This window comes from Coturnix japonica, chromosome 4 (genome assembly GCF_001577835.2).
Source record: "Coturnix japonica isolate 7356 chromosome 4, Coturnix japonica 2.1, whole genome shotgun sequence".
NCBI lineage: Eukaryota > Metazoa > Chordata > Aves > Galliformes > Phasianidae > Coturnix > Coturnix japonica.
Window position 1 is genome coordinate 13,335,835 of NC_029519.1, and position 19,240 is coordinate 13,355,074.

The following is a 19,240-nucleotide window of genomic DNA, read 5'->3' on the forward strand; positions in this document are numbered from 1 at the left end:
CACTGCTCCCTCTGCTTGCACGCGCTCCTTATGCTGAGCACGCAGTTTGGGAAGGATTTCCTTAGCTGGCATTTCCTGATGATTTCTGACTAACTGCAGAGGAAGTCCAACCAAAGAAATGATGAATCTTCATTTTTTTTAATTTTTATTTTTTAAAATAACTTAAAAACCCTGACATCTTATTTTTGCACAGCAAACAGGCTGCTTGCTCCCTGCTCGTGGCCTAATCCTTGCAGATAAAACACACACCAAAGCCAGATCCACCTTCTGCTGAGGAGCTCTTGTCCACTTCTGGGAGCTGTATTTGCTGGCTTCAGTCCATCAAGTTTGCCCAGCACTCTTAAGGAAGTAGTTTGTAGCCAGAAAGAATGCTCCCTCAGATCTCATCTCTTTCAGAAATTAAAGTCCACTCTCAAGAGCTTGCAGCAAAGTTTTTATGCAAGGGAGCATTTCAAGCCTCATCTTCTGGAGGCTTCCTCTCTTGGTCTCTCTTGGTCTACACAAGTGTCAGAGCTGCTTGTTACCATGCCATGTCCGAACAGTGAGTAGGTCTCCCCGTGCTCTGTGATGCCCACTTGGGGAGGGAAGGGAATCAAAGAAACAAGAGCAGCAATGGCAACATCAGCCACTTCTAGATTGCAGCACAGCCACACGCACTCCCAGTGGCTCAGCTCTTGAGCGAAGTGTGAAGTATGTTTGAATGCAATCCAAAGTGCAACAACAAACACTCATGAGGAAAATACTCAAAGGTTGCATTAACATATAAAACCCTTGGCAAGAGATGCACCAACAGATCACGGGCAGTACAGGAGTGCAGACAAGGCTGAGTCCCTGCCAGGCAGCTCACAAGGAACAAGCAGAGAGGCATGAGAAACCCAAGAGCATCCTCTTTATGTCCAAACAAGTCACAGCTTAATAAGGGACTGAAAATGGAAAATGAAATGAAAAATGTGGTAAACTCACTGAAAAACGTGGCAAATTTCCCTTTGTTTATCAAAATAATTGAAGATCACAGCTACATTTTATATTAATTTATTAGAAAAGGAAGGATACAGAGTTGAATGTGCAAATATATACAACAAATATCGCAATGGAACATCAGGAAGGGAGAGCTCCTCCCCTCTGTCAATGACTTTCCCCCTGGTAACAGTGATGACTGCTTAATGCTTCCCCACAGATTTACAAATACGAAAAAGTGTAATGCTTCATTAGCACAAGGTGTAAGTTATATTTGAACAAAAAAAATTCTGGCTTTGAAACGACAGAAGTCTGCTATTTTGGTGGCTTTCTTTCTTTCTTTTTTTTTTTTTTTATTAACCTGAGCAATTTTTGCGGAACAGGGGAACAAAGGAAAGGCATTGCCCTGTGCTTCATTCTCATCACAGCATCTGATGGTCTTTGAATTACTAAACCACTGAATCACATAAAGTTAATGCAACTCCCAAACCCACACCTATGACGCAAGCGGGACTGAGGAGGGCAGGCTCTGCCCTTGGCAAAGTGAGCTGGTGGGAACCACCCGGCTCAAGTTCAATGGCTGTAGACATTCTCAGGTAAAGTGTTCCTATCCGACTGTAAGGTACTTAATGCCATCTCCTGTAATAAAGGAGTTATAAATGTAAAGAACATTTCAGTCCAAAAAGCAAAAAGAGTCCTGGATCCTGCTATGCTCTTTGCTCACTGCGTGATCACTGAACGACTGAAGAACTTCTATATTAAACCCTAATTGTATTAAGGCCTTGGGAATGAGTGCAACTCCCATTAAGAGCTCCTGCTGCCTTCAGGAGAGAAATTCAGAGCAGATAAATTTCTCAATGATTCTGCAGGATTTATTTCAGGCAGGTGTTTTTGTGCCCACTGGCCACAGGCAATGACACTGCTCAGCTTGCTGTCCTCCTTGTCATGCGATCAGCTGCATCTGCAAGCTCCACAGAGCAACACAGCTAAGTAAACAGAGCCCACTCTGCTTGCTTAATGCTCCTCTCCACTTTGAATGTGAACCCCCAGGGATGCTGGAGAAGGGACTACAGGTCCTGAGGTGGGCAATACCAGGTCCCCAGGGGAAAGGAGCTTCACAGAGGGCTGCTGGCTGTCCCATACTCATCACTGCAGAGCCTCCCTCTGCACCAGCTCCCCTGATATCTTAGAAATACAAATAACAAAACAATAGCCCTACAGCAAACAGAAGATGCTACAAGGAGTGTGCCTGGCCTCCTGCCTCTGCTGCGTTTTCAGATATGTCAAAGGCTGATTCTTTTGCCTTTGGCCAAGGAGCAGAATGAACAAAGTACTGGTTCCTTTTCCCTCCAGCATCTCCCCTCCTGCCAGCAGGTTGCAGGGATGCTGTCAGCAGCCACCAGATCCATCACTGACTGACCACAGCAGGGTTGCTGCTCCATATCAGGCTGTCTCCAGTGATGAGGGTGACTGCAACAGAGGGCCTTTGCCATCCTCATGCCATCCTCCTTTTCTTTACCCTCTTTGGGGTATTGCAGAATTTGACTACATGGGAGGGAAAAAACAGCCTCCAGGGAGGACTGTTCTGCTTTTAAACTTCTTTTGTAATTTTTTTTTTTTTTTTTCAAATTGTTCCTGTTTGCATGTTGTACTTGCACAAGAATGCATCTCATGGACTCTGGAGATGTCAGACCTTGATTGAGAAGCCTGAACATAACCCCAAACTTAACTTTTAGTTTAAAAGTGAAAGGTACAAACCAGTAAGCTGTGTCTGATGGAGACAAGACAGCACCAGGAGCAGGAAGGAGACACACAGTTTAAGAGGGGACTGGCTGAAGGACAGCCACATCCAAGCTGCACTTTTATGTCTTTTTAAGAAAGCAAAACCAGAAGAGCTTGCTCTTTCATAAACTTCTGATTGACCCAGTAGCCAAGTTTTGTCCACGTTTAAACAGTTTTACAACAAACCACAATAATAAATGTGTCTGTTGTCCTCACTAGCTTGGTATTTTTCCACTTCAGAAGATTTTCTGGCAGCATGAAAAGAAATACTCCAGTAGAACATGAGCTGATTTGCACGCTACTGTAGTTTGAATTGAAGGCTAGCATGCCATTGCTTTGCAATTTGGGCTCTGCAGAAGCTTAGCATAATTGATCCTGCCCTTTACAGATGCTTTCTGTACTTCACAAGGCTCCTCAGTGTGATGGTCCCCTACCACAATACACACCTCATCTGAGCTCTATACTGCAGCACGCCTTGCAAGCTCTCAGTGACATTTTATTATCTATACACTTTATGACAGCAGTTTGTTTGAGCAGAAAGGCCGAAGTCCTTGTGAGCATGGCCCTGTGAGCTGTGCTTTCTACATCCCCTGGAGGTGTGGATCCCCACAGTCCAGTTCCCCTCTCCCACAGCCCCACTTGGGGCATGGCTGTGTAGCACTTGCCTACACTGGGTTTAATTTAGGACCAAAAAGAAAAAAGGGATTTCAGAAACTAATTTTCACACCAGATCTTATGCTGAAAAGCATGGATTCTTTGTGAAACTTTTCTGGACATCAACTTTCATTCTAGAGCTTCAGATGGGGTGGAGAAGAGGGAACATCCTGCAGCATAAATCCAGTTTTCTAAGCATCTCTAACCCAGGACAATTTCTGCCTATGTTGCCAGCTTGCCACAGGGTCAGTAGAGGTGCTGGCAAATCTCATCGCTCCTGCAAGATGTCACCCAGGTACCCAACTCTGCATTTGATCTATGTAAGCAGCAAGATTTGCTAGCACTTCAGATCTCTTGAGGTAGGAGGAAAGCAGTGTTTCTGCTCTTGAGGCAGCCCCTTCCTACAGGACATGCAACTCAGCCCACCTGGTGAGCCCAGGGGCTGTAGGGAGAGAAGTAAGAAGGTACCTTCAGTGCCAGTAATGTCTGTGGTGATGTTTCCATGGCTACTGCTTGGTCGATCAGCATTTTGAGTAGGTCTGATGATAATGAGGGGGCCAGCAACTTAGCTTTGTCAACAAGGAAATCTTGCATGCTGGCAGGATTAGGCCTCTGTGACCAGTGGGACTTACCTGCATGAGCAAAGATGAAATCCAGTGTGGGTCACTGCACTGCAAACTGCCAGTTCTGCAGTGGCTATGTGCCATCTTAAAATAGATTGCAGCCAAGCTTTTAAAGTTAAATATGTCAAACTATACACATACATGATCCTGAGATAGTGTCCCTAACAAGACCCAAAGTAGATAAGCTTCCTGAACCCAGATGTCCTCATGTGTTGTTGTTTCCTTTTGGCAGGCCTGCTAGCCTCTCACAGACCACGTTGATTTCTTAATTTTCCATATTTTGGGGTGAGCCTGATGAAACAATCAGTTTGATGACTGCTACCAGCAATTCCAATCGCATTTCTTCTGCAGTTTGAATGAAAGCATTCTTGATCCTTTGCCAGGTCTCCCAAGACTTGTAGAAACAGGCTCACAGCTTCCCTTTCTATTTTTCAGCCAACTGAGAGCTGTGTGTCAGCAGCCTCCTGCTAGAGGAGCAGCTGTGCTGTGCTGAGGACACTCCTCAAGATACGGAGAAAACATCAGTAGTAATCAGAGTGAGAGGTGACAAGGATAAGCCACAGCAGAGAGAAACCTAACACGATGGTCATCAACCAGAGAGGGTCAATGCCCACACATCCCAGTCCCATCAGTACGCAGTCTTGTTTTGAGCTTCTGACAGCATCAGCTCAGAGTCAGACCTTTTAAACACAGGGGTAAAATATTTTCCAAAATTCTCTTTGCTATACATTTAAAAAGTTCTTTTTACTGTTTCAGTATTTTAGCCCTTAGTTGATTAGTCGTCGATACCTGTCAGATGCTTGCTGCCACAGGCAGCCTGAACAACCACAGTGTTTGTAAGGAGTGTAAAAAAAAACAGCAACTAGGAATTATACAACAGAGGGAAAAGGCAGGACCAACTAGATTAATGCAACTTGTAGTGGATTTGTTAACGTTAAGTGTCTGACTTGTCCCAAAATCATGCCAGAAATGGTACCATGTAGCTTACCAGTAAGGGCAGTAATAAGAGTAATGCATTACTTTAAACGTCAGTGAAGCACTCACTCATTCAACATACTATTTCCAGATGAAATCAAAGATTTCCAGTAAAAATGCCACTCCTCCAGAGACTGCAAGCATAGTGCAGCTTCTTCACTCTCTCTGCCTTTGAACCCTGTGATAGCTGCTTCATTGACATCATGGTTCCAGTGCAAAAAAAACCTCCTCCAGATCCCAATCTTCCTTTAAACTTTTGATTGCCTCTCATCTGTCCATTCCTGCTTAGTGTTCTGTAAAGCCTGAGTCTTCTGTTCATCTACCTGGACATAGTCCACTCTCTGCTCCTCAGAAAGAAACGGTTTCTGTGAGAGATGAGGGAGAAAAACATCACATTCATTTTAGGGCAAAAAGGGATCCCAGCTCGATTTTCTGCTATCCCTTATTCTCTTGATTGCTTCACTTCACCCTGAAGCTCACAGTAACATGAGCTGACAAAAGCATTGCTTTACAGCCTGCTTGAGCTACAGTCAACCATTGGCCACCTTATTGCTCAGCCCAGCATGCGAGTGAGGGAAATGGCTGTCCTGGCTGTTTCAATGCAGATTACCATCCTTGTCAAGCAAGCAGTCCCGCATGCACTTTAACCAGAGGGACGGTCACATCTAAAAAGGCTTCGCTGTCCCTATGTCTCTTGCCTCCAGCAGTGCTAGTTGACAGGGAAAATGACCTATGGGACAGAAAACTTCCCAAACACACAGTATTCTCTGCTTGCAGTGGTACCTGCTCACCACCTGGGCAGGCTGTAAACTTTCTGGAGCAAGGATTGCATTTTCTCAGCATTGCTAAAGAAATTAAAATGTTTTTGGAGATGCAAGAATAAGGATGCACATTTTACTATGTTGCGAGAGATGGTACAGTTTTACCTGGTGAGTGTATCATGGGCTGTAAACTTGTTACTGCAAAGAGATTTGGGGGAAAACTAGCAGGAAAGGATTTGTAGAGACACAGTGAAAATGGGAGAGCATGCAGAGATCCTGCAAGCACCAAACAAACTTGCCCACAAGCCCTCACTGCTGCACATCCCTAGGGTACCTAGCGAGCTCTGGATCCTGTTTTCCTCCCAGTAGATACATAGTGAGGAGGTTTGGGGTTCTTTGCAGAGGACTCATACCTTCTGTACAGGGGATGGGGAAGCAGAATTAAAATCCAATGCTAAGTAATCAAGGTTAGATTTCCTTGTCCATGGAAAAGCACCACTGTATGGAGATGTTGCCTGTCTGTGCTCCTGTTAGGAAAGAAGAGAAACTTTTAATGCTCTTAAAGTGTGATCCCAGGAGGAAGCAGGACAACTTTGGAAGCAGAGGCTCTCTCAACAGCACGAATGAGGACAGCCAGCACCCACAGGGCGGTCTGTGCCAAAGGTGCATTTGGTGACTAACTGTAGGGTAGTGCTGATTAGCTGTCACATGCCATAAGGGAATGGAGAGTGCCTTTTCCTCCTGGTAATTATAGCAAAACAAGCAAACCATGCTGAATCTCATTCTGATTTAGACAGTTTTCTTAGGAAGGAGCTCAGCTTCTCACCCCAAGACCCTGGAAGGCTCAGATTTGCAGGGGTGCCAGCTGAACCCTCATGGGGGTAACTCATCCAAATCTAGCAACTGAGAGGGACAGGGAATTAACAGATGATCGCAAAGACATGGAGAGTTTTAACTGACTGGAAAAATCAAAAGGGGAGCAGTTACACCTGGAACTGTCCTTTTGAGCAGGTTTTGATCTAGTAAAGATGTGGGTTAAAATTTGAGACGATTGTCTATAGATTCTGTGATCAGTTCTGCAATGTATTTAAATAGCCATTGCTGGTGGGCTTCAGCTCTGGAGACAAATGTGCAGACAGTGGCTCAGAATGAGGGATTTGAGATGAATTTCTATCCAAAACTCAAAGGAAACTGAGGTTCTGGTCTTTTGCAAGATATGGCTGGAGAGTGAATGAAGAAAAGGAAGCCACAAAGCCAGATGTTCTTCTCTCGTGGGATGGGAAGTGGGGTTAGTGCCACCAGCCAAAGCAGAAGCAATAGGACGCTGTAATGGGTGTTCTGTTTCTGCACAATATTTGGTGTGTTTCTTTAGGAAGCGCGCTAACGGCTTTCTGTCATTTCCTTGGAGATTTTGCAGGGCACACTTTTGAAAGGTGAAAAGATTTCATTTGCCTTCGCCTTAATGAGTTCTCATGTAAATATGGCTGATCCCTGTGATCTCTTGGAACTGCTCAGCAACATTCGTGGGCGAACAGCTGAGTTCTGCAGAGCAGAAGAAGGGCTCCCCTTATCTCTCTGTAAATTGGTCCCACTGTCTTTGGTTTAAAACCATTTCATCATTTTTGTTAAAACAGAAGGCAAAGGACAAACCTCCTCAACATTTTTTCTTAGAAAACAAACTTCTACATTCTCTATCAATGTGACAGAACAGAATAAAGCAAAGGATGGCTGTGTGAAAATGAAGATTACCATATGAATGTAACTTTCTTCCTCTTCTCCGGAAACTGAATTGGCAAATATTCTTGCTGAATTAATACCGTCTCTTTCTGGTGAGATAAAGCTCATTCGATTGCTATGAAGAAAAACACAGGAGAGGTTAAGGAAGCATCTTACAGATGCTCTGAAATGAAGCCAAAGCCTGACACAGTCCATATGGTGAATAAACTCACACTAATGCTGCAGCCTTTATGGAAAGGATGTCCAAAAATATTCCTTAGTTCTAGAAAAAGTGTTAGAATCTTGTAAGTGTCTTATTTTATTTATTTTGTTTTATTTTTCCTTTTTATGAACATTTACCACCTCTGTTATGACAGAAAGCATAAAATATTGTAGTCGTTCTCCATCAGGGGGCACAAAGAACATTCATTTGGGTAACAAGTGCCAGTGGGGCAGTTTGTTGTGTGGGTACCCGCTTCTTGGAGATTAACACAAATTAATTAGCTACTGGAGGGGAATGCAGAGGGACTTGGCTGGCTCTGAACACCATGTAAACACATGCTGACTGTGTGTAGAGATGGCTACAGCTCAGCCCTTGTTCAGGGAAATCTCTTCCACTAACACTGCAGTCAGGAGTATATCATGAGTGAATTATTGCAGGCTGGCACAATGGGGTTAGTTACTAGGAAACTGGATGGCTACTTCGTGCAGCATGAACAGTGTAATTCCTTCTGCTTTATTAGTTCCGGACATAGTTCTTTTTTAGTTTTGTTAATGCAAAACATGCAAACTCCCTCTGAGCTCGTTATCCTTCAGGACTCTGCACTGTGTCAGCACTCATTAACTGTGGCTCTCCAGCAGGGATACTGGGAAGGGAGGCTACTGGCTACCCTTCAGACAGCCTGCGGCAGGCAGATGAGGGGTTACCAGCTTGCAAGGGTTGGGCTGGAGAGGGATCAGTACGGCCAGGCTTTCCCCCAGGCATCTCGCTGTGACTTCCCCTGCTCATGAATTCACTGAAGTTGAAGTTTAGCCATCACAACAAGCACTCCAGAGCACAGGTTAGCCCTGGTCTTTTCTGAAGGAACCATCAAAAGATACTGAGTTTTGAGTAAACGCTTATCTGCAAGATACCCAGCCCACATCCCTGCTGGTAGCAATGCATGTTGCTCAGCTCACTGGAGCTACCTGTCTTGACAGAAAGCATTGACTTTTAGAGACAGCAAAAGCCTGGGGGATGTTGGAAGGAACCCTGTGGAATTCTGGTTTGTGGACTTTGCCAGGAAACCGTATCTCGTGGAATGTGATCAGTTATTTTTAATTCCATTCCACAGTGTTAATGCTTGAAAGATTGGAACAGTGGGTTTCTTGTTGACTTACTAAGGCACAGTCCACATCCTGGTCACGGCAGCATGTTCTCGGATTGTGGAGAGGTTTCTCAAGTCCAAAGGTGGTGGCCGTGCTACAAAGAGATATAAAAGAAGCTACATTTGCAAGAGCAAGACTCGGGAAAAGCATGGGCTGATTAGGAAAATGCAGTTTTTTAATAACTGTAAGAAACAGTATTTAACAAAACCTAACTGATAGAAATCAGTAACAGATGACTGCTTCAGTCAGTGCAGGAAAGCAAAGTCCCTCATTAACCCAAAACCAACAGAATCAGTACAACAGGCATTAGGAAAACAAATGCCCTACAAGACCTCTGTCCTTGCCTCAGCACGTGCTGCCTGCAAGAAGAGTCCAGTTCACTTTCAGGTCCAGGCTTTGGGCTCTCCTCTGAACCCAAAGGTGCTACATGTGGAGAGGACCACAGCTCACACTAGTGTACCTTTGCCACTCAGTTCTCAAAACCCTCTAAGAAAGGAGATGAGCTTGCTCCACTTTCTGGCAGCGCTCTGAATTTCTCTTCCCGCTTCATGTAGCATTTCCTCAACAAATTTCTGAGTAGCTCTGTGGCTCTGTAGCCCAAAGTGCTTAAACACAGACTTGGCTTCAGCAATTTCTTCTCTGCAGAGCTAAATTTTGTCCCCAGTATATCCTCTGAAAATGCAACTCAAATTCTGGAAATGCCATGAGAGGCATGAAGGAAAATTTAAGTAAAATTTAAACAACAGACCACATCAGGTGTGAGGTGTTTGAGAGCCTGGATGTCCTGCTCCTGGGAGACAGGGGAGCTGGTGAGCCAGAAGGATGCTTGGTTTAGCCTCCTGTCTCCCAAACTACACCCATGTGGCCATTTGCAGAGTTGATCCAAACTCCTGCACTATACTAACACACACGAAATGTACCAGGGTCACTCCCAGAGGAGGCCACCTGTGTCCCCTCCACCAGGCCAATTGCCTAGAGGTTGCTTTTTAGGTCTGGCCTTACATTTCCTGCGAGGCTTGAGGTCTCGGTTCACCGGGGGCGGCTCCAGGTCAGAGGGCAGCTCGGGTAAGGGGCTGGTGACTTTTTCAGTGCTGACTACAGGGAAGGTGAAGGTTGCAGAGCTGGGGCTCATGGGGATGTAGCCATCAGGGGAGCAGTCGGGGCCAGGTGCTGAGGGAGAGGTGCTGGGACGCATGGGCACGTAGTTGTCTTCTGCTCCATCCACAGACGTTGAGTAGAGTGGGGAGAAGAGGCAGGGCTTTGGTGGTGAGAGAAAGGAGAGAGAAATGGTGGTGAACAAACAGCTTGCTCTGAGCAAGAAGACTTAGTGAGACCTCATTAAGGAGCGTGAGCTGGAAGGACAGGAGAAACACACAAGTTTGGATACTCATGCTAGATGTGCAGGAGCCCACAGCTGAGCTCAGCCACTCACTGCTGGGAAGTAAGACCAAATTTATGGGTAAATTCAGTAGGTTAAATGCTCTGACTTCAGCAAGGCTGCATTTGCCCCCTCCAGCAGCAATTCTGTCTTATTATATGAAGGAGACCCTTTTATATGAAAACATCCAAAAGGAGAACACCTAATCAACTAGATTTTGGCAGATGTAGGAGCTAAGAGAGCAGAGGTGCAGGCACATGAGTTATTTCTGTCAGCTGAAAACAAACACTCATTCATTTCAGGCAGGTTGGTACTGGCTGAGCATTGAGGAGAGAGGACCATCAACCCTGCAAGCTTTCAAAGGGGAGGTAGGCATCAGCTGCACACCATACCCTGCAGATGAGCAGCAAAGGAGTTCCCACTCAGAAAACAGTGTTCAGTGCCAGGCAGAAGGCTGGCTGCATGATGCCTGATGGTGCTACACATAACCCACATCTGTCAAAAGCTGAGCCAGCAGCTTTGGGCTGGCAGAGTTCCGAACTGTGGGGGCTCTGAGGCAGAGACTTCCCTATATCCTGAGAAGAGATGTCCCTCGGGATCAGGAAACAGAAGGCTTCTTTAGACCTCTTTTTTCTTTTCAAGAGAAAAGTAGTTTTCTCAGGTGCTTGTAGTCAACAGGTTCATTCTAGAGGTTATCTCTGTCCTTCACAGCAGACTTGCCTTTGTCTGCTTTAAAATCAGGGTGTTCATGTTGTGACCTTCCCCTCTCCTTGGATACAAGGAAGTGACACAGAAACTGTCCAAAGCCAAGGGTTTCCTCCATTTTTTTGCAGGAGAGAAGTGGCTGTCTATAGGGATGTGAAATAACTCACATTCATGCACCTGTGTTTAAATTTATGCCGAGAACTTACCAAATTCAAGCTAAGTCTCTTGTCCCGACTTCTTAAAGAACTGCCTTCCATGTCTGCTGCAAGGGAGAAAAGAGATTAAAAATGTGGCAAGCCAGAGCAACCTCAAGGAGATCATTCTGGAGTAAAGCATATGGCCTTAAAATAACCATGGCTAGTGACAAGTAGTTTGCTGGGGAGAAAGGCTGGTGTGCAAAGCAAGCAACCAAGCAGACCAACGCTTAAACTCAACACCTGCTCTGATCCCTCTAATGCCCATCTATCATACAACAGTCATTATACCAAAAGGAACTGGAGGGAAAATTATTCTGTTATTGTTCAGAATGCCACCTAAGTGCCTAGGTGCCAGAGAAGCATGTGCTGTACTGAAGGTACACTAAATAATGGAAGACTGATACACTTTATTTTCAAGAAGGACAGAAAATAGAAACAGGGAGATCTGGAGGAAACAGAACTGCTGTCACTCCTACCTACCACGTGTGTTTGAACACATATATATGCGCATACAGGCATATATACTTCTACCTGTGCATACAACTACCATCTTATTTTGGAAAATAATTTTCTGTGCAGAAAACTGTTTCTCTGTGCTCTACAGAGACCCTGAGCAGGAGCATCACAACCCTGCACCCTTTCCTGGCCCAGGAGCCATCAGTGCTGCACTGCAGTGGGGTGTGGGGCAACGCCAACGGCAGCAGAATTGCTAAGCAGGAAGGTTAGTGTGGGCACAGATGGATTTGGATCAGCAGGAACTGACTGTATTTACTTATTTTGGCCAAAAGGCATTCAGGCACCAGTAGGTGCCACAATATAGGTGCTTTGCCTGCACACACTGCCTTCATAGTAGGTTGACTAATAGCAGCTCAGCATTTACAGGTTACCAAGCACAAACAAACTAAACTGCAGGAGCCCATAAGGAGCAGCTGCTTTCTCCCTGTTTCTTTCTCAGATCCTTCTCTGTAAAGCACGTTTGACTTCAGAATTTAACCTTTCAAATAGTTTCAGCTGCACTCAAGAGAACTTATTAATTCATTGCTGCCCCCTGTCAGGCAGAGATAACCTTGCAGCATGGTAGCAGAACATGACATTTGGGCACTTAATACTCTTAAGAGCATTTCAGCATAAATTGTGATGAGAGAACATTAACCATCTCAAGCACACTGCTGGTGTTGGAGTGGTGTATACATGGAAGCAGAAGTTTTTCAGAGAGCAAGCAGACGAAACAGATAATGAAGAACAACATTTCCACTGATGGGTGTTTCTGCAAAAACCTTCCAAGAATTGTTTGTACGTTGATAAACAGCCTGGGGCAGAGGTCTCCTTGCTCTAATGTGTGAGCTCCAAGGGCGAGATCTAGCAGCCCCAGACACTGAATGCACTGGATTAGATGATCCTAGTGGTCTTTTCCAAACTTAATGACTCCTACAGGGAGCTGGAGGACACTCATCCATAAAGCCCTGTATTTGCTTTGTCATCCAAAAAGACATGTCCCTCTAAAATAAGTGATGCTTTCCAGCTAGGTATTTCAGCTGCTTCTCTTTGTTCTGTGGCTCCATAGAATAAAATTCTCATATACTGTGTGTGCTGGACTTTGACATCCGTATGTTCTGGATTTCCAACCATTATTTGGTGGAAATGCACCTCACCTTGAAGCTGAGCTTGCTTTGCAGCAGTCTAGCTCTGCAGTAGGTTTTCAGGCTAGCTAAAAAGAAATGCAAGGACAGAGGGGATTTGCTAAAGGACACAGAGACCCTGGTTCAGCCAGGATTACATCCCACCCCCAGCACCTCCCCGGCTTCCTGTTCTTTAAGCATGTGGAAAGACTGCTGCTTTTACTGAGATGACTCTGTGTGGAGCAGCACAGCCACAAAGACACTTCACCTGTACAAGCCCACAGTTTGACCTTCAGAGGCAGAAAGAGGGACAAGAAAGGAATGCACTAGTAGATAGGTCAGAACACTGCTTGCAGACCGGTTTGGAACAAGCCCTTTGGGACACAGTTTTGCACTCACCTTTCCAGTTCCTCATGTTGTCTAGGCTGGACAGGGAGATCCTCCTGGGCACCAGTGCCACTGGGGCACGGCAGTTCCCTGCATGGCCATTCTGTAGCACCCCACTGCTTGCCTCATCCCCTCGCCTGTCCGAGAAGTGGGTGGGCTTGGGGGGCCGTGGTGGGGGCGTGTTGGAGAGCACATCCAGCTGGCTCACACCATAGGGCAGTGTGCTTTGGCTCTGCTCCATTGGAAAAGTTGGCGTCAGTGGTGTCCCCAGCAGTGGAGAGGAGGACAAGTCGCTGGCTGTCCCACTCATGTCCGTGCTCCTGGGCACCACACCAGGGTTTGCCAGTTGTGCACCATCTTGGTGCGTGGTGCTGGATGGCTGCATGAGGTACAAGGAGGGCTGGGACTGTAGAGAGTCGATGAAAACATCATCTGATGAGGTCTGCTCCAGTGATCTATCTGAGTTGGACCAGCTGTCACACCTGCATGGGGCACAGAGCAGGACCAGCATTGCATTTTCTCCTGATTGCAACTGGGTGAATGCATGAGTGTGCAGACCTGGGGGAGCAATCCACTGAGAGCAGCTACACGGGCTGCTTTTCACTCCCAGTTGGAAAATGTCCACCAATCCCTTCATGCCATTTTCTTTCTGCCTGAGCTCAGCCAAGTGCAGACCCCATCCTTGCCTCCCAGGGATGCTCATCTGCCAGCCCAGGGCTTCAATCCCCTGCATTAGCAGTGAAGTGACCGAGCCCTCAGTGTATGTGAGAAGCACTCATGCCACCACTCCTTAAGTTTCAATCTTTATGCTGCAGAATTCACTAAATACTTATATCTACAAAGTCTGGTTCCCAGGCAAGGGGAGAAGCGGCTCCCAGAGCAAGACATCTGTCATGTTTCAGGAACCCAAGTTAAAAACCAGAGGAACTTTCAGAGAAGGAAGGGGAGGAGCGAGAGCACTGCTCTGCTGAGACTTCACCCTTTCTTTTCTTCTGAGTGACACTGCAGGGCAAAAAGCACAGTTTGATCCAAAATCTATCTCTTCCCTACAGCCATGGAATGCCCCTGAGCTGGGGCATGGGGCCCTTTGTGAAGCACCTTTTGCAGCAGCAGGCAGAAAGAGCACTTGGAGGAAAATTGAATGGGCCAGGACCAACAGCTGATGCTTGACTGCTCACATTCGTTATAAAAAGACCTTGTAAACTGGATTGGGCTGATGGCCCCCTGTTGGTCTCAAAAGCCTCCCTGGAGCTATAGGACTCAGGGACCAGTTTGCCCTCATCCCTCAGAGCATCACTGGGTAGGCATTGTGTGGCTGCAGCCTGATACGTGCACAGACCCCAGTTACCTGTTATGGCTGAGCTTGCCAGACTCGCAGTTGGAGAGGAAGAGGTAGTCGGGGAGGAAGACCGACTCCGACTCACTAGGGGTCTCCTCTGCAGCAGAAGCATCGGTGGCAGTGTGGTCAACTGAGAAGGAGGGATCAGCGATGCGGGATGTGTGGGTGGAGGCAGCTGGCGAAGGCTGTGGGGACGAGGTGGTGTGGGACAGGCTTTCCACTGAACCTGCAAGGGGAAGCAACAGCCCTGGTGAGTGGCAGCAGGGTGAGGTGATAAGCGATCACAGGGAGCATGCCTCTGTGGGCCAGATCCTGCACTGCACTGCAAGATCCCCAGCAAGTCAACCCAGCCCTCAGCACAGCGAGAGCCTGCACACAGCTCAGCTTTGCGGTCACTCCTCTGCCCCAGGGTCACCAACGAGGAAGTAGGCTGCCTGGTAACACTGAGACCTCCGCATGGGCCTTCAAGCACCTTCCTCCTCTAAGCCAAAAGAATCAGGAGAAAGTGGTGCTTTCCCTTTAAAGTGGGTAGGGAGTCATCTTTTTCCTTGCCAATCAGCACTGGCTTGCTGCTACTTCCCCGTTTACTTGGAGGTATGGCATAGCAGTGAATCTCAGGTTGCAAAGTACTAATGCACATGCTTAAATTCAAGCTTATTGAACAAAAACATTTGCATAATTTTAGGCAGGTGTTCACAGCAATGTGACTTCAGCAGCCCTCTTCGCCCCAGTGATCATCTGAAAGACACTGCTATTGCGAGTTTTCATGCTTGTGCAGCAGGGCTGACAGCTGAAGCCTTCCCAGCTGAAAAATAACTTTTCTCTTTTTCATTCTGCTGGCTCAGGCAGTAACTCAGCTTGCAGATATTGGACTTGGAGCTGTCTTGCAAGCTGAATGTGATCAAATATGCATCAGGCATATACTCCATAGAGACCTCAGCAAAGCATGTTCACGTCACCATCTGACCACAAATTTAAAAAAAAATAAAAAAACCCACAATGTACAAGAAAAATTAATGACATTCTGGATTATTGATACACAGAATGAACAGGCCTGAGCTCCATCTGGTACTTGCAGAGTTTAGCCTCAGATTATCCCATCAGGAAAGGCTGCGGGCTGCACAACACATGGCAGATCTACACCATCCCCATCCTTCCAGCTTGCTGTGTGGCTGCTCTTTTCTTGTCTTCAGGGGCTTGGAAACCCACAGCCAGCTCCCAACAGATCGTCCCCTTCCCTGCCAGCTCTGCTGGTAACTGAACCAGTGGGCATTAAAGTTGTGCTGTGGCAGCAGCTGGGGAGAATAAATTATGCATGCCCATTTTCTAGAGAGCAGGCAGAGAATTAGTTTGGTGCCTGGCTCCCTCTTTGCCAGTATGACAGAAGATGGCTTCATCTGCCAAAGAAGTTGTTCTGGTGGGTACTAGCCCCAAATTTTCTGCCCTGTATGGACAAAGATGCTGCAAAGGATGCTCTGCCCATCAATGCAGAGCCTCTGTTTGAAATAGTAGGAGGGAAAAGCCTTTTGTTTCAGGCCTCAGCCCCAAAATAGTCATTAAGCAATGGCAGCATGAGCACACAATTAAAGTGTGTGTGTGTGTGGGGGGGGATCCCTGTGTGCAGCATCCCCCACACCAGGCTGCATGGAGGTGGAAACACTGCAACGGCTGACATGAAAGAGCAGCCTTGAGGAGCACTGGGAGGGATTTCCTCTCACAGAGGAGGCCTGGGAGGAGTTGTCACACTTCCCCTTGACTCCACTCAAGAGCCAGGCACTTCTCTGCTGGCTTTCTATGGCAGTAGAGGGGGGAAATAAAGCGGTGATCTTAAGGGGAATGCATTTCTGCAAGGAGAGAATGATCCTGTGGGGAACAGATCTGTTTTCCCATGCTGCCAGCATGCTGCCTTGGCTGGCTGAAAGTCCCCAGAGTGGCTGCAGCAAGGTGCTGGTGAATCAAACCAGCTCCATGTCCTGGCAGGGTTAAAAAGAAGCAAAGAAACCATCAGAGAGGAGAAGGAAGGGAGAAGGTCCCAGCTATGTGCAAATATGTGTGCAAGCAAGAGTGACCAGAGCCATAGAGAGGTGAGAGAGCAGTCAGTTGTGTGGAAGAGCAGAAATGCTACCATCCAAGCACCAGCGGCCCAGGGGAACGTGGAGTAAACAATTGCTTCAGAGGATAATGCCGACTGGACATCAGGCCCCAGTGTGGTCCTGGGTGCTGTGCGAGAAGGCAGAGCAACTGGACATCAGTAGGGATCATAAGGATTGCACAGGGAAGGAGGCAAGGCATTCACATGGGCTGTAGAGCAACACCTGAAGTCCATGGAAGAAATGAAGAGGGAATCCAAGATAAAATGTCCTTCTAGAGCTTAGGAGCTGCCTGCCAAAGCGTGGCCTTGGGGAGCTCTTCATGCACAGCTATAAAGTAAGGCCTCTTAATGACAATGAAATGAAAACCAACTTTCTCCTATCAGAAGCTGCTATCCTGCATTGCATTCATCCATTTCAGTATGCATATGAGATGTCAGGTAACCACGGAGTTCCCTGGCTACCTCATCTCATTCCAAACCATGAAGTGGGGGCTCCTCCTTCTGCAGTGACTCCCCAGATGTGCCAGCCTCACATTGCATCCAGCAGAGTGCTGTGGGGTGAGGGCGGCTGCTGGCCTGTATGCCTGCTGCCTACCCAGGTGCTTCCTGACAGCTGCTGAAGCTCATGCTTCCTCTCCACTGGCTCATGTTGACTAAAAGGTTTTCCTGGTGGGGCCAGCAGAGGTTTTGATAGCTTTGGGCTGGATCTGGCTGCTTAAATGCCAAACCAGAGGCCTCTAGTGAGGAGGGCCTGACTCTAAGTCTGGCTTCCCTGCTGCTGGAAGGGCTGAGAACTGGGTGGTGTTTGGGGCTGAGTCACTGCCCACACCCTGCTGCTCACTGCATTAAGCAGAGAAAGCATTAGGTTTGGGATTGGCCTCAGAGTCAGTCTCAGAGCAGATTTTGAGGAAGATGAGAGGATTGAGAGTGACTGATTTCATAATATAATACTGGTTTTGAGAGTCATTTTAATACACTGAACAGCTTATTAAAATTAGGATGTGCAATGGATGTGTCTTTCTTCCGATGATTCATTTTAGGGACTATTATTTTTTGTAACAGCAGCATTCATGTTAAAAAAAGTATGTGGCATTTAATAGATCTTTTCTCTTCTTATGTTAATTTTTAAGGGTAATTTGTTTGAACCTACAGCCTTTTGGGGGATTAAGGTGCTTCCAAAAAAAAAAATGGAGCAATTATCTATTTGAGATGTACTGTGCAACCTGTGGAACTGTGCAAACTTAAATCAGAGGACAGGAATAGGATCTGAACGTGCCCTGTGGCCTGACTTGAACACACCCCAGACCCAACCACATCAACAGGAGCTGCAGGGTAAATTAGCTGTTTGCCACTAGAGATATGGAGGCGCATGGCTGGAAGCTTCACTGTGCTGTCTGTGATACGGGCTGCAGGTTTAGATGCCATACTTTATAATGACCCAAGCAAATGCTCTGCACTGTGGGGGATATTTGCCTCGAGGAACAGAGCAGAAAGCCGAGATGCCAGTTTTCTGGACTGCCAGAGCAAAGGCTGTCACTTCTGGTCCATCAACATCTACATTGGTGGTCTTCACTGGGAGAGAAATAATACAGTGTGATATTGCCAGTACTGCCCACGTGCAACCATTGTGCAGGGAATGTTTTGCTCTACCAGAATAACAATAAAGTTTTCCAGCAAAAAAACATCTATTCCAGATACAGCCTTAGCTCCCCTGCCACAGATTGTATCTCCCTGTGCATATCCTCAGTGCTGTGCCAGAAATCTGAATGAACATCTGAGAGATGAAGAAATAAATTTGTTTTCTTTATTTTGCATGAGAAGACTTGACATCATTTCAGACTAATTGGTAAAAATTATATCCCACATAATTCTGCAGCAAAAGCAGCAACACAAGGACAACATCTTAGTTTCAGCAAGGACAGATGAGTAGGAAGTGGATTCCTTATTGGTCCCTGGTTACCCTCATGCATGGAAGGACTATTGCCTGCTATCACAAAAGGCCACTAGCCCAAATTTGCAAGTTCTACTGGCACAAAATGATTTCCTCGAGGTCTCTAGGATGAATGCAAAGACAACAAACATCAATTTATAATAGGAACGCTGCAGAGTTCACTCCCATTTCCCCTCAGAATAAACTACTGAAAAAGTTATTAAAGAAGGCCAGAAACTGGAAAAGATTAAAGTAAAACATCTCATGGCCTTTTGTTTCCTCTTGCTACTAGGTAGTGTATGTCCATGCAGCAACTGCAGTCACCAGGATTAGCACGTGGACCTTGGCAAGACAGTCTGCTCAGCCGTGCTGTGACACCCCTAAACATATTGCTGCCCTTTGTGTTATCTTGGATGGGGCCAAGTCACTCCATCACCACCCTTTTCAGCTCTTCTGCTAGCTTTTATCACCGCAAAGGACTTTATTGTGACTCACTTCCTACAAAGCTCTCAAATTGCTGCTGTATCTGCCCCTTGGAAATGTCAAGGGAAAGACAGATTGTTGTTATCTGAGCCCAGTTTTCTCATTTGGAAGGCAGGTTAATGATGACATAGGTCCCGGCTTTAATTACTGGCTAGATCCATCTTGGAGTGGTTAACCCCTGGAAGCATTCCAAGAAACTCACCCTACTGCCTACACACAGGCACAAGACCTGGCAGAACAAGCTGGCTTGGTGCTGCATAGTAGGAACATCTCT

At 46.5% G+C, this 19,240-nt stretch overlaps 1 protein-coding gene across 3 annotated transcripts in view; it reads right to left on the reverse strand.

Annotated features, from left to right (window-relative positions):
• Window positions 1-1,016: 1,016 nt before the first annotated feature.
• GAB3 (GRB2 associated binding protein 3) overlaps window positions 1,017-19,240 on the reverse strand; it is a 53,096-nt gene continuing 34,872 nt past the window's right edge. For 2 of the 3 annotated variants that reach the window (XM_015860813.2, XM_015860815.1), the window contains 8 exons: window positions 14,471-14,687; window positions 13,135-13,604; window positions 11,126-11,181; window positions 9,839-10,094; window positions 8,849-8,930; window positions 7,502-7,604; window positions 6,166-6,279; window positions 1,017-5,356 (listed from right to left, as the gene is read on the reverse strand). In XM_015860813.2, the coding sequence (XP_015716299.1) occupies window positions 5,240-5,356; window positions 6,166-6,279; window positions 7,502-7,604; window positions 8,849-8,930; window positions 9,839-10,094; window positions 11,126-11,181; window positions 13,135-13,604; window positions 14,471-14,687 (1,415 nt within the window). In that variant the 3' untranslated portion in view covers window positions 1,017-5,239. The remainder of the gene's footprint in view (window positions 5,357-6,165; window positions 6,280-7,501; window positions 7,605-8,848; window positions 8,931-9,838; window positions 10,095-11,125; window positions 11,182-13,134; window positions 13,605-14,470; window positions 14,688-19,240) is intronic. The other variant, XM_015860814.2, reaches the window with a different exon arrangement.